Source organism: Copadichromis virginalis, linkage group LG14 (assembly GCF_057382275.1).
Source record: "Copadichromis virginalis isolate Kocher_CV1m ecotype Utaka linkage group LG14, C_Virginalis_male_GT1.1, whole genome shotgun sequence".
Taxonomy (NCBI): Eukaryota; Metazoa; Chordata; class Actinopteri; order Cichliformes; family Cichlidae; genus Copadichromis; species Copadichromis virginalis.
Genome location: NC_140631.1, coordinates 43,245,243 through 43,257,953, shown reverse-complemented (window position 1 = coordinate 43,257,953; position 12,711 = coordinate 43,245,243). Strand labels below are relative to the sequence as shown.

The window sequence follows — 12,711 nt, the reverse complement described above, 5'->3', positions numbered from 1 at the left end:
ACCGCCTCACGTGGCTCACCTGTGGTGTAGCTGTGACGGACAGGTGGAGTCACTCCCTCCCACCTGTGACCAGTTCTATTATACTGACCAATAACTGTTGTCATTGTTTTCATCTGTAAACCGAGTAAGATGATGAAGGTCAGTGATGAGCAGTAAAAGGTCTGATTACCCACAATCCCCTCCTGCTGCCCTTTGGCTCCCAGCAGCCCTGCTTTCTGCTCCCATCGTGCTCCAGTGATGCAGCGGTGGTACCGGCAGCTGCTGACACACAGGATGCGACATCACACCGGGGCCTGTACAGAGCTCCTACAGCCTCTCTGTGATGATGTCATCCAACAGAATCTCAGCACGGAGCGTCGGGCTGAGGAGGAGGAGCAGGGAGCTGATCTCAAGTTTTCAAGCTGAGACCTTCGTTGCCCAGAACGTGCGAGCGTCACCCGTCAGAGCAGTGAGGTTAACGTAACTTCATGTTTCACAGGACCTGGAGAGGGCGAACCAGACGCTGAAGGACGAGTACGACGCCCTGCAGATCACCTTCTCCGCCCTGGAGGAGAAGCTGAGGAAGACCACCGAGGACAACCAGGAGCTGGTGTCGCGCTGGATGGCCGAGAAGGCTCAGGAGGCCAACCGGCTCAACGCCGAGAACGAGAAGGACAGCAGGTAGGCAGGGCGGCTGGAGGCGGGAGGAGGTCTGCTGCTGCGACTTCAGGTCATTTTCATCTGTGTGTGTGTTTCAGACGGCGGCAGGCCAAACTGCAGAAGGAGCTTGCTGACGCTGCCAAGGAACCGCTGCCCATTGAGGCGTGCGTGTCTGAGTTTGTATCAGATGAGATGTCCCAGAGAAATTCCCATGGTTACAGCAGACGGGAATAAATAAAGGAACAACAGTGACAGGATTTCCTCTCACGCCTGCTCACGTTGCTCTGCTTCTCCGCAGGGACGACGACATTGAGGTGCTGACTGAGGACGCCGGGAAGGCGGGGGGAGAGACGTCGCCGAGCCGGCCGCTTAGCAGGACTCCCAGGTGAGGCCGCACGTGCCCGCTGACCATTGACCTCTACGGAGGTTCAGCATGTGTGTGACGATGTGTCTCTGCCCGCAGTAAGAAGATCTCCCAGCAGCCTCCCGGGGGGCTGCTTGACTCCATCTCCCTCATGTTTGGGTATGTGTGTGTGCGTCTGTGTGTGTGCGTGTTATTGTATCTTTATTTCAGACATACACAAAAAAAAACAATATATACAAGTGCACATACTTGCATTTACGTGTATAAATAGGAATATATCTGTAAATACACACACGCATGTGCTCAGACAAATAAATAAAACAAATAAAAAACAGTCTAAATGACATGAAATGACAATTTTTAAGTCTGAAATGGAGTAGGAAGAAGTATAACATAGTTATTAGTCCCTACCCCAGTGTTGAACCCCACTGTTCACTGTTAGCCTGATTCCCGTCATCACTTACCCCACACACTAAACAAGGAATGAAGGACGTGTGTTAACATAGCTACAGTGATAGCTACAGTTTAATTAAAGTACAATGGCTGATCAACTTCATCAGTTTCTTCCAAAGACACTTTTCGAAACATCTTTATAAACCGACCAAGGCTTGAACATTGCTGTAGGTCCACAGGAAAACTGTTCCACAGTTTTACCCCACAGATGCTAACACAAAAGGTTTGAACACCTTTGTCTTCAGGTTTAGTTTTCCCTTCGATTCATAGTCCCCTTCTCTGTCAAAAACATCCTCTGTTCATTTCCTGGTAACATATTGTATCTGGCTTTGCACATCATTTTTGCAGTTTTATGTTTATAAGATCCATTAACTTCAAAATCTTTAATTTCAAGAACATGATGTTAGTGTGCTCTCTAAATCCTGCTTCAGTAATCATCCTGATTGCTTTTTTCTTTTTACATAAAGGTTGAAGTGAAGTTTTGTGTGTATTTCCACACAGTATTCCAAATATGGCAGTGTAAGTGAACAGTAAAGTACCCGGGGTGGAAGGCACAAAATGTTTAGCTTTACTCAGAACAGAGATGCTTCTGGACAGTGTAGCTTTATGTGAGGTTTCCAGCACATTTTGTTGTCTATTATCACACCCAGAAATTCTGTATGAGAAACGTACTTCAACGTTATTTATCAATTTCCAAACAACATAAATGTAGTTTTATTCAAATTTGGTGAAAACTTGTTTCTGTCAAACCATGTTTTCAGTTTAATCATTTCTTGTGTGACAATTTCCAAAAGCTGCTGTGAATTCTCTCCAGCACAAAAATAGTTGTATCATCTGCAAATAAAATAAACTGTAATATATCAGATGTTTTACATATATCATTGATGCACAGGATAAACAGCTTTGGTCCCAATGCTGACCCCTGTGGAACTCCACAATGTCCAGGCACTCTGATATTCACCAAGCTTCACAAATTGTTGCCTGTCTCTCAAATAACTCCTGACCCACTCGAGCACCACTCCTCTAATGCCGTAGTGCTCCAGTTCATCAAGTAATATTTCATGATTGATTGTGTCAAAAGCTTTTTTTAGGTCAATGAAAACACCGACTGTGTCTTTGATCTGTTTTATTAGTGATCTTTTCAATAAGAACCATTAATGCCATGTTGATCTGTTTGGTCTGGGACCATACTGACTGTCCATTATTATCTCATGTTTGTGTGTGTGGCCGCATGTGTGTGGGGGCTCCTCTGTATTGGAGCGTCTAGCTTGCACACGGCGCCTCCAGGTGACCGTCGTTGTCACTTGTCGATAAATGAAAGGTGACCGTTTGTTCGTCCTCAGCAGGCGTCGGAGCGCCAACTCTTTCAGCACTTCACCGGAGAGCAGCGAGGCCCCGTCAGGCGTCTGCGCTGAGGTCCGCGTGCCAACCACGGCGCTGCACGTCTTCGTAAGTACCGTCACTCTTCGTCATCGTCGAGATGACTTGCACGGCCGTCTCTCAGTCTGCGCTCTCTCTCTCTCTGAGCGTTCAGGAAGCCCACGACGGCGAGGTGAATGCTGTGAGGTTCAGCCCTGGCTCCCGTCTCCTAGCAACTGGAGGGATGGACCGCAGGGTGAAGCTGTGGGAGGTGGTGGCAGGTGAGTGGAGGCGGGGTTTAAACAGGAAGTTGTTTTGCTTGCACAAGGATGTTTGATTGAATAACCCTGGAGCTGCAGCAGGTCACGTGACTAAATCACTTCCTGTGATTGCGTTCAGGTCACTGTGAGCCCAAAGGAGCTCTGACCGGCAGCAACGCGGGAATCACCAGCATCGAGTTCGACAGTGCTGTGAGTGTACGCGCGGCGGAAGGATACTGCAGCGTTACTTCCTGTTCAGACTGACCTGCTTTCCTGTGTTTCAGGGCTCCTACCTGCTCGCCGCCTCCAACGACTTCGCCAGCCGGATTTGGACCGTGGATGACTACAGACTGAGGGTGAGCGCGTCCAGCTGTCACACAGCTGCGTCACACACGCTCGCCGTAAATCCAACCGTGTCAGCAGATTAGTCAGCTGAGCTGTTCGAGTAACCTTGGCTACGGCGGCTGCAGTAGGACGAACAGCCCGCACGGAGCAGAAAGGTTCCACGTTGCCTCAGAGCAGCCGGCGCCGTGTTTCTGCACCTGTTTGTGTTTGAAACACATTTTTCTGCAGTTTATTCAACAGATTTTTTTCACAAAATCAGGAAAATATTTCTAAGTAAGCGCTGCCCCCTGGTGGTCAGCTGCCCCTGTCTGCGTGCGCTGAGCTAAACCACGCGTTCTTGTCCGACAACTGAGCCCAGCAGGAAGTGGCGGCTCAGTTTCCTGGTCAGTGATGTCATGTAAAAGGTCTGAAGCTCAGCTCTTCCCCCTCGCGGCCACCATTTTGGCTCCCAGCAGCCCGGCTCTCTGCTGCCATCGTGCTCTAGTGGTGCGGCGATGGTCTCGGCAGCTGCTGACACACAGGATGTGACATCACTGCGAGGTCTGTACAGAGCTCCTACAGCTTCTCTGTGATGATGTCATCCAACAAAACCAATCAGCATGGAGCATCAGGCCGAGGGGTGGGGTCTGAGCAGTGATCTCACACCTGTTCTGAGGCCAGAAAACTGTTGTCCATCTAATGTCACCTGTCTGAATCAGGTGACGTCCCCACGGTGACATGGTCAGCTGCATGTCGCCGGGGTTTCTCGTACTGACAGGAAGTGGCAGACGTCACCTGCCGATGACCTGTGTGTGTGTTTACCTGCGCTTACCTGTGTCTTTCTGTCCGTCCGGCAGCACACGCTGACGGGTCACAGCGGGAAAGTCCTCTCCGCTCGCTTCCTGTTGGACAACGCTCGCATCGTCTCTGGGAGCTACGACCGCACGCTCAAACTGTGGGACCTTCGCAGCAAAGTCTGTACGTGAGTGCACGCTCGCTCGGTCTCAGTGAGTCCTCACCCAAGCTAACTGTCGCTCACCTGTGCAGGTATGAAGACGGTGTTCGCGGGCTCCAGCTGCAACGACATCGTGTGCACCGAGCAGTGCGTCATGAGCGGACATTTTGACAAGAAGGTTCGCTTCTGGGACATCAGGTGAGCGGCGCACGAACGCTGTCATCACTCAGCATCTCTGCCATTGCTCTGTGTCACGGTGATGACACGCTCGGTCTGCGTGTGTGTGTGAGATCAGGGCGGAGAGCATCGTGCGGGAGCTGGAGCTGTTCGGCAGAGTGACGTCTCTGGATCTGAACCACGATCGCACCGAGCTGCTCACCTGCTCCAGAGACGACCTGGTGAAGATCGTCGACCTGCGCACCAACGCCGTGAAGCAGACGCTCAGGTGAGGCGGGCCCAGTGTAACACAAAGCGGTCGAAGTTTGAAGGCAGCCGTGCAGGTGGGAAGCAGAAACATGGCGAGTCCATCTCACCTGAGTTGGCAGGCAGTCAGTAGGGCTGTGAGGAAATATCACCTTATATTTAAATAACCTCCAAAAACAAGAAGAAGAAGAAGAAGAATAGCTCTTTGTTACAAGAACAGTGAAAGGCAGTTTGGCATCTCCCCATGTGTGTGAAATATTATCTACTCAATGACACAGAGAAAGTTACATTTACACAAGAAAGATATGTACAAGTTACACACACGCATACATGCCATCTGAGGAGCAGGTGCAGGGGGGTCAGTGATAGTGCACATGGAGTGGTTGCTGTTGCTACTATAATACATGCAGTTTAAAGAGGAATGTTGGTTGCATCATAGTATAACTAAAAATACGGTTTATAAATCAAGTGTAAAACATGAACTCAGTGTTTTTAACGATCAACTGCACACGAGGTGGTCGGCGCCGACCTTTAACGAACAAAAAGAACATCAAGCTAAGAGTTCACGAGACAAAGCGGCTCTTTTGTGTGTGTAACATATAAAAATAGTCAAACTGACTGACGGTCGTACGTCAGACAAGTAAAGTACCCAGGATACTTTTGTTGCCGTAGTGACACTGAGTCACTGTTGACGTCACAGGCAGATCCACTTCCTGTGCTCCGCTGTGGTCATGTGACTGACTCATTCTGTTTGCGATGTGATGGTCAGGTGACCTCGGCCGACTCACTGTGTGTGTTTGTGTTCAGTGCGCAGGGTTTCAAGTGTGGCGCTGATTGGACCAGAGTGACATTCAGGTGGGTTCCTCTCATTACTTGTGTGTGTGTGTGGTGAGTGAGAGAGAGATCTGAGCACGCTCAGTGTGTCTCGTTCTTTCAGTCCTGACGGGAGCTACGTGGCCGGCGGATCAGCTGACGGCGCTCTGTACATCTGGAATGTGCTGACGGGGAAAGTGGACCGAACTCTAGACCGGAACCACAGGTAAGATCGTTCAGGTTTATCCACACGCCAGCGGCTTATGCCGCACTGTTGACCTTTGACCTCTCCTTGCTACTGCTGTTGCAGCTCAGCCATCAACTCGGTGTCCTGGTCGCCTTCAGGAGCATACGTGGCAAGCGTGGAGAAAGGCAGTCGCGCCATCTTGTGGTCAGACATGTGACCGGGCCCGAGGAGGCGGAGTCAGGCTGTAGGCAGCCAGTGGCGGCCCCTCTGCCATCTTCATCGTGGTGAAGATGAAGAGGATTCACTGAGACTGTGGAGACGAGCTGCCGTGTTCTGTTTCTGCAGCTTTTAATGTTCAGCATCATTTTAATGACCGGGAGGAGGCGGAGCCACATGCGGCGCCGCAGCTGCTGATGCGAGGACAGCCGTCGGATGTCAGGTGACACGTTGGAAACGCAGAGACATTTCACTGTTGACACTTCCTCTCCTCATCCTCACTCCACAGGACGCCTCAGGAAACAGGAAGTGCGTGCACCGACTAATCAGAGATTAAAGAAACTGTCGTGTGGTTTGTTCCTGTCTGCACTCGGCAATGCCTCATTTCTACCTCGCCGCTTCGCTCGCTCCAGGTACTGCTGACTTCCTGTTGTTCGTTTTCCACGGCAGACAGAACCGCGTCCTTGCTGTGGGTGTCGCTGTGACATCATCAGCAGGACAGCGTGTCGCACATCACGTGTTATGAATGCGGCGCCTGCCCGAGCCTCAACAGGTGGTCAGCACGAGCCTCAGTTCCGTCATCAGAGGGGGCGGAGTGGAAATGAGGCCGTTTGGACCGTAAAGTGAACCGCCATCAGTGATGTTTTTCCACAAACAGGAAGTGGACCTTCACATTAAACTGTGTCAGAGCACACCTGTGTGGGTTTGTGTGTTTGATTCACAGGTGTGTTACATACTGCACTAACCTCGCTGCGAGCACGGACAGATTGTGTAACCTGATGATTGTAAATGTCCTGTAAAAATCCTGATGAATAAATCCTCTGACACACGAGAGTTCTTCCACGCCGCTCGCTCTCTGAGCGCCTCATAGCGGTGGCGAGCTGTTCTTGTTCTTGAGCCCAGGTCGTCTCGTTTTACGTCTCGATGTTTCCTGTGTTCTTCACATTAAGGAGCCAAACATTCCTGCTGGAAGCAGGGCTCGCAAAATTCCCTGGTTGCCCTTCGGGTGGGCATGCTTCAGTTTTTGGTAGAGATTATTTTTATTGTATAATATTGTAAAGCAAACAAAACATCAATCAAAAAATTGTTAAAACAGAAATTACAACATCCATCCGTTTGCTTCCACTTGTCCTTTTCAGGGTCGCGGGGGGCGCTGGAGCCTATCCAGCTGTTATAGGGCGAGAGGCGGGGTCCACCCTGGTCAGGTCACCAGTCTGTCAGGGCTAACATGTAGAGACAGACAACCATTCTCACCTATGGGCAATTTACACTAATCAATTAACCCTGCAATCTGCATGAAATGACAACAACTGTATAAAATTATAATCATCATCAACTCAAATATTTGGTTGTAATTGAACAGAAATTTCTATGAACTGTGTAGAACATGAGAATCTGACATTTCCGCTGACGTCACGGAGGAGAAAATGCCACTCGACGTTGAGGCCGCAGCATCTCCTTCATCAGCGTTTTCGCGGCCTCCATTTCACTGCTCTTTGTTCTTGTCGGGATTTTATGATCCAGGTGTCTTGAACCTTTTCCAGAAAACATCCAGAAATGAATCATCGTGTCAGGGCAAAAAGATTCGGCCAGCTCTAATATGTGTGCCACACAGTGGGTTGTTATGATGTGGGGTATCCTGTTTCAGTCTCCCAGCTGTTCCTGTTTTCTCTCTTCTCTGATACCCGTGGTGTTCGCTGCTTCATCAATAGCCTCTAAAATATCTGCAGCGTTTGCACTCCTGACTGGCTGACATTTGATCATGTATGTGGACGTTACATTTGTGCAAACTGCATGCTGTGATGTCAGCAGCATCCTAACAACATAATGCAGTACGTCAGGTTTAATTTGAACCATTACAAAGAAAGTGGCTGACCAGGAGGAAGTGTGAACAGGAAGTTGTTTAAATGTTTAGCAGTCTATAGGACTTGATCCTCTGTGACACATTCATGTATTATCTGAGGCTGGATTAATTAAAAATTAAGCACATGCAGCCATATATGACTGCGTCCATGCAATAAGCGATCAGACAAACACGGCTGTGTGTGGGTCGATGTCTTTTTTTTCTCTGCCGTCAGGGTTCGAGTCCAGCTGAGAAAGAGAAGAAAGGGCCAACACAGGAGGTGAGTTTTATAAAGATCGTAAGTTATCAGAGGATAAAGTGACATTTTTCTGTCTCATGTCTTTGTCTCACATGGAAACAGTGAAGACAGGAAATGTGTCTTCGGTGCTGTTACGCCATATGAAACTAGTTTCACCACTGTCAAAGGAGCTTGCAAAGAAAAGCGTCTGGACTTCTTTAAGTTGCTTGAAGACGTTTCACCTCTCATCCGAGAAGCTTCTTCAGTTCTAGGGTTAAATGGTGGAGAGTCCCAGATTTAAACCCAGTGGGAGTTTCCCCCCACAGAGGGACAAAGGACCCCCTGATGATCCTCTAATTGCCTGAGCCAAGGTGTGAAACTGGGTGTGGGTCACAATCAGCCAGGGTTTCAGGTGAGCTCATTGTGAAACCTGGCCCCACCTTATCATGCGAATTCCTGAGGTCAGATGGCCCAGGATGTGAGTGGGCGTTAAGGCGTCTGGGAAGGATCTCAAAACTGGATTATAGATGGCAGAGCGTTGGTGTCGTAAACCCCCGCCTCTGTTCAAAGATGGTCGCTCACAGTGGACATAGATGGCTTCTTTCACTCCTCTTTCAAACCATCTGTCCAACATGTGAACATTGGCATCCTCAAAGAGTGACCTTTGACCTTTAGATGCAGATGGACTGCTGAGTCTTGTCCTGTGGAGGTGGCTCTTCTGTGTTGTGCCATGCGCTTGTGAAGTGGCTGTTTGGTCTCTCCGATGTAGAGGTCTGGGCATTCCTCGCTGCACTGTACAGCATACACCACATTGTTAAGTTTGTGTTTTGGAGTTTTGTCTTTCGGGTGAACCAGTTTTTGTCTGAGTGTGTTGCTGGGTCTGAAATGCACCGGGATGTCGTGCTTGGAGAAAACTCTCCTGAGTTTCTCTGATACACCGGCTACATAGGGGATGACAATGTTGTTGCGTCTGTCCTTCTTATCCTCCCTCGCTGGTGTCTGGTCTTCTTTTCTGTGCCTCTTTGCTGACTTTAAGAACGCCCATTTAGGATAGCCGCACGTTTTGAGTGCTTCCTTTACATGTGTGTGTTCCTTCTTTTTCCCTTCAGGCTTAGAGGGAACATGTTCTGCCCGGTGGTGTAGGGTCCTGATTACTCCAAGTTTGTGTTCCAGAGGGTGATGGGAGTCAAAGAGGAGGTACTGGTCCGTGTGTGTGGGCTTCCGGTAAACTTCGATGTTGAGTTTGCCGTTCTCTTCAATGTGCACAGCGCAGTCCAGGAAAGGCAAACAGTCGTCCTTTGTGTCTTCCCTGGTGAACTTGATGTTTTTATCCACAGCATTAATGTGCGCAGTGAAGGATTCCACTTCTTGTGTCTTGATTTTGACCCAGGTGTCGTCCACATATCTGTACCAGTGGCTGGGTACTCTTCCTTTGAAAGAGCCAAGAGCCTTCCTTTCCACTTCCTCCATGTAAAGGTTGGCTACAATAGGTGACACGGGGGAGCCCATGGCACAGCCATGTTTTTGTCAGTAAAAGCCTTCGTTGTACTTGAAATATGTAGTGGTGAGGCAGAGGTCTAACAGTGTGCAGGTCTGATCGGGTGTGAAGTTGGTCCTGTCCTCCAAGGAGCTGTCTTCTTGTAGTCGTTTTCTGACAGTCTCCACGGCCTCCGTGGTGGGTATGCAAGTGAAGAGAGAGACTACATCAAAGGACACCATGGTTTCATCTGGATCCAGGGGAAGTTTCTGGACCTTGTCGGTGAAGTCAGTGGAGTTCTTGATGTGGTGTGGGGTGTTCCCGTAGCAAGGTGTTTCGAGATGTTGTAAGTGGCTGAGTTTATGCTACTGACTATGGGCCTGAGTTGGACCCCTTCCTTGTCAATTTTAGGAAGTCCGTAAATGCAGGGTATGGCATCCCCTGGATAAAGGCGGTGATTTTGTCCTTTTCAAAGTCTTGAAGACAAGCTATAACTTTCTTTTTGTAGCTTTCTTTTAAGGCTTCGTAGGTATTGTTGTCACTGAGGAGAGTAGCGATCTTTGTGTGGTAATCTGTAGTATTTAGGACCACGGTGCATCTTCCCTTATCAGCTGGCAATATAGTGAAGTTGTGGTCTTTGCTCAGGGAAGCAACGGCCTTCTTTTCTTGTATTGTGAGGTTGGATGGAGGGACTTTGGCACTGGAGAGCGTGGCTGAGACTTTCATCCTGATTTGCTCTGCTTCTGTCTGTGATAATTTATTAATCCGTATGGCGGTTTCTGTGGCTGTGATGAGGTCCACTATGGGCAACTGTTGCGGGGAAATGAGTCCTTTGGCTAATACTCTTTTCAGGTTCAGTGAGATTCCAGTCTGAAAAGTTCTTTACCCATTTGTCCTGACTGTCCTCAGGTGTGTTTTCTTCTCTGAGTTGTGTAGGTTCAGAATGAGGAGTGAGTGTTTTTGAAAGCAAGGTGTGAAATTTCCTCCGTTGTCTTTCTCTTCCTTTCCCAGCAACACACTCAGACAAAAACTGGTTCACCTGAAAGACAAAACTCCAAAACACAAACTTAACAACGTGGTGTATGCTGTACAGTGCAGCGAGGAATGCCCAGACATTTAACCCTAGAACTGAAGAAGCTTCTCGGATGAGAGGTGAAACGTCTTCAAGCAACTTAAAGAAGTCCAGACGCTTTTCTTTGCAAGCTCCTTTGACTACGATGACCTGGATGACTGAGAACCTTCACAGACATATTGAATGGCGTATATTTTAAAGTAAAGGATTTAAAACCAAGTTAGTACAAACATCACTAATGTCACATAACTTTGCCGACATGTGGCCAACAGTTATGTTTTAATGTTCTTCATTATTAAACATTTGCAAATAAATAAATGACACAATATTCAGTACTTACTTTTGAAAGTTTACTCTTCGGGCGCCCCGCTTTTTTCCCGAACAAATTATCCACATCCACCACCGCGCTATGAAGTCTGGGATATGTTGGGCCATACACAGACCCATCCTTCAAATTCAGGGAAATGAAGGATGCTTTTGAGCAGCCTTTGAATTAGGACAGCCTGTGTCACATCGCTGTGACGTAATCGGCCTTAAAATGCGGCCTTTGAGGTTGCAGACCCTGATTTGGGAAACAGCCTGTTTGTTCAGTTTGCCAGTCTGCCTGTTTAGTTTATTGGTGTTTTCAGTTTAGTTATTTCACGGTTGTCATCCCATGACAGCATGTCCTGACTGCGGGGTTTTGGAAACAAATTAAAACGTACAGCTCTGTTATCACTTCCAACATAAATGAAGACAGAAAACTAAACAGCAGTGACGTTTGTAGGGTTACTGAAGTTGGGCTAGCTGCTATATAATGATGTGCTACGTGACCGCTAGCGACACAGCTATGTTAGCATAATATAAACAAGCTAACTTTTTTTCCACTCGATAAAAGTTAACGTGAGTGTTCTCGGTGGTCAGGAACAAATGTAATCGCATGGCAGGATGCTGTAAAAGGACCAAACTTCAGCCAGGAGAACAACTGAGATAATCCATCCACAATACGAGGTTAGTCATTCATATACTGCTGCATGGGCTGGGCTGTAGTTACATCCTAAGGTTTTAAAAACTGAGCTTAAATAAATGATTAGTGGTAATAAATGCTGAGGGAGGTCAACAGTGATCACTGACTGTTTTAGGAGCTTTTTGAGATTAAATAGAAGAAAATACAAAACATTAAACATGTTAACAACACAAAAGCCATATTAAACGCAGACTACTTTAGACCCGGAAGTAGGATTCGTCACGTCATCACTGAACAACCGGATATGTTGTAACTTTATTGCAGTTTATTGTTTGATAACAGCATTTTGGTTATTTTGTAAGTGATTTAAGTGTTAGCCACATGTTTAGTGAGAGCTGCTAATTATAGATTTAATTTTCTGCTAAAAGGGAGCATTTAACATGTATTTTCGTTAGAAAACTGCATTTCCCAGAATCCTTTGTGGTAGACGAAAGTTACTCTGGGTTTTAGCTAGCAAAGAAAGCTCCGGGAAGCCATTATATGTTGCTCTGATATCGAGCAGTTTATTTGTTGTACATTCCCCTTTTTGAAGCCTTATATAAAGACTATCGTTTCTACAATTGATCTCCGATCCATCTTCTTGGCTAAGTGGATTCGCCACAACACTATACTTTAACATGTACTCCAGCATCTTGTTCATGGGGTACATTGCTGCTAACAGGTAGAGAACCTTTGTTGATTTCAGACTGTAGTTCATAAGAATATTAAAAGCTTAATAAACATGAATCTTGTTCTCTTCTTGACGCCTTCTGCAGATGAGAACAGGAACTGCTGTGATTGATTAGTAAAGTTATCTACTGCCTCCTTCCTCTGGTCTCTCCAGGTATCTGAAGATCATCCATCCATCAGGAACTCACATGATGCAGATAGTACAAGCTGCAAAAATCATCTCCGGGGTCACCTGGGCTTGTCTCCTGGCCCCAACAATCAGCTTCATCACCACATTTTTCATCACCCCAAAACCTCAGACCTGACCTCCGACGCTGTGACTCGGTCTTCAGTGCATCTGCCAGCCTGCTCGGAAAAGTCATCCACACCTGTTTGGGGATCATCTTCCTGGTGGTCCTAATATCCTTGATCTT

At 47.7% G+C, this 12,711-nt stretch overlaps 1 protein-coding gene and 2 non-coding genes across 5 annotated transcripts in view; all 3 read left to right on the top strand.

Moving 5' to 3' along the window:
- The window catches only part of atg16l1 (ATG16 autophagy related 16-like 1 (S. cerevisiae)), a 24,538-nt gene extending 17,711 nt beyond the window's left edge, over positions 1 to 6,827 (top strand). For 2 of the 3 annotated variants that reach the window (XM_085431094.1, XM_085431093.1), the window contains exons 7-20: positions 479 to 660; positions 738 to 803; positions 938 to 1,024; positions 1,103 to 1,162; positions 2,800 to 2,905; positions 2,991 to 3,096; positions 3,215 to 3,285; positions 3,360 to 3,431; positions 4,257 to 4,377; positions 4,447 to 4,552; positions 4,650 to 4,799; positions 5,585 to 5,632; positions 5,715 to 5,816; positions 5,901 to 6,827. In XM_085431094.1, coding sequence (XP_085287220.1) covers positions 479 to 660; positions 738 to 803; positions 938 to 1,024; positions 1,103 to 1,162; positions 2,800 to 2,905; positions 2,991 to 3,096; positions 3,215 to 3,285; positions 3,360 to 3,431; positions 4,257 to 4,377; positions 4,447 to 4,552; positions 4,650 to 4,799; positions 5,585 to 5,632; positions 5,715 to 5,816; positions 5,901 to 5,994 — 1,371 coding nt within the window. In that variant the 3' untranslated portion in view covers positions 5,995 to 6,827. The remainder of the gene's footprint in view (positions 1 to 478; positions 661 to 737; positions 804 to 937; positions 1,025 to 1,102; positions 1,163 to 2,799; positions 2,906 to 2,990; positions 3,097 to 3,214; positions 3,286 to 3,359; positions 3,432 to 4,256; positions 4,378 to 4,446; positions 4,553 to 4,649; positions 4,800 to 5,584; positions 5,633 to 5,714; positions 5,817 to 5,900) is intronic. The other variant, XM_085431092.1, reaches the window with a different exon arrangement.
- Positions 138 to 409, top strand: LOC146694805 (small Cajal body-specific RNA 6). Its single transcript, XR_014914972.1, has one exon.
- Positions 3,803 to 4,078, top strand: LOC146694804 (small Cajal body-specific RNA 6). Its single transcript, XR_014914973.1, has one exon.
- Positions 6,828 to 12,711: the final 5,884 nt, after the last annotated feature.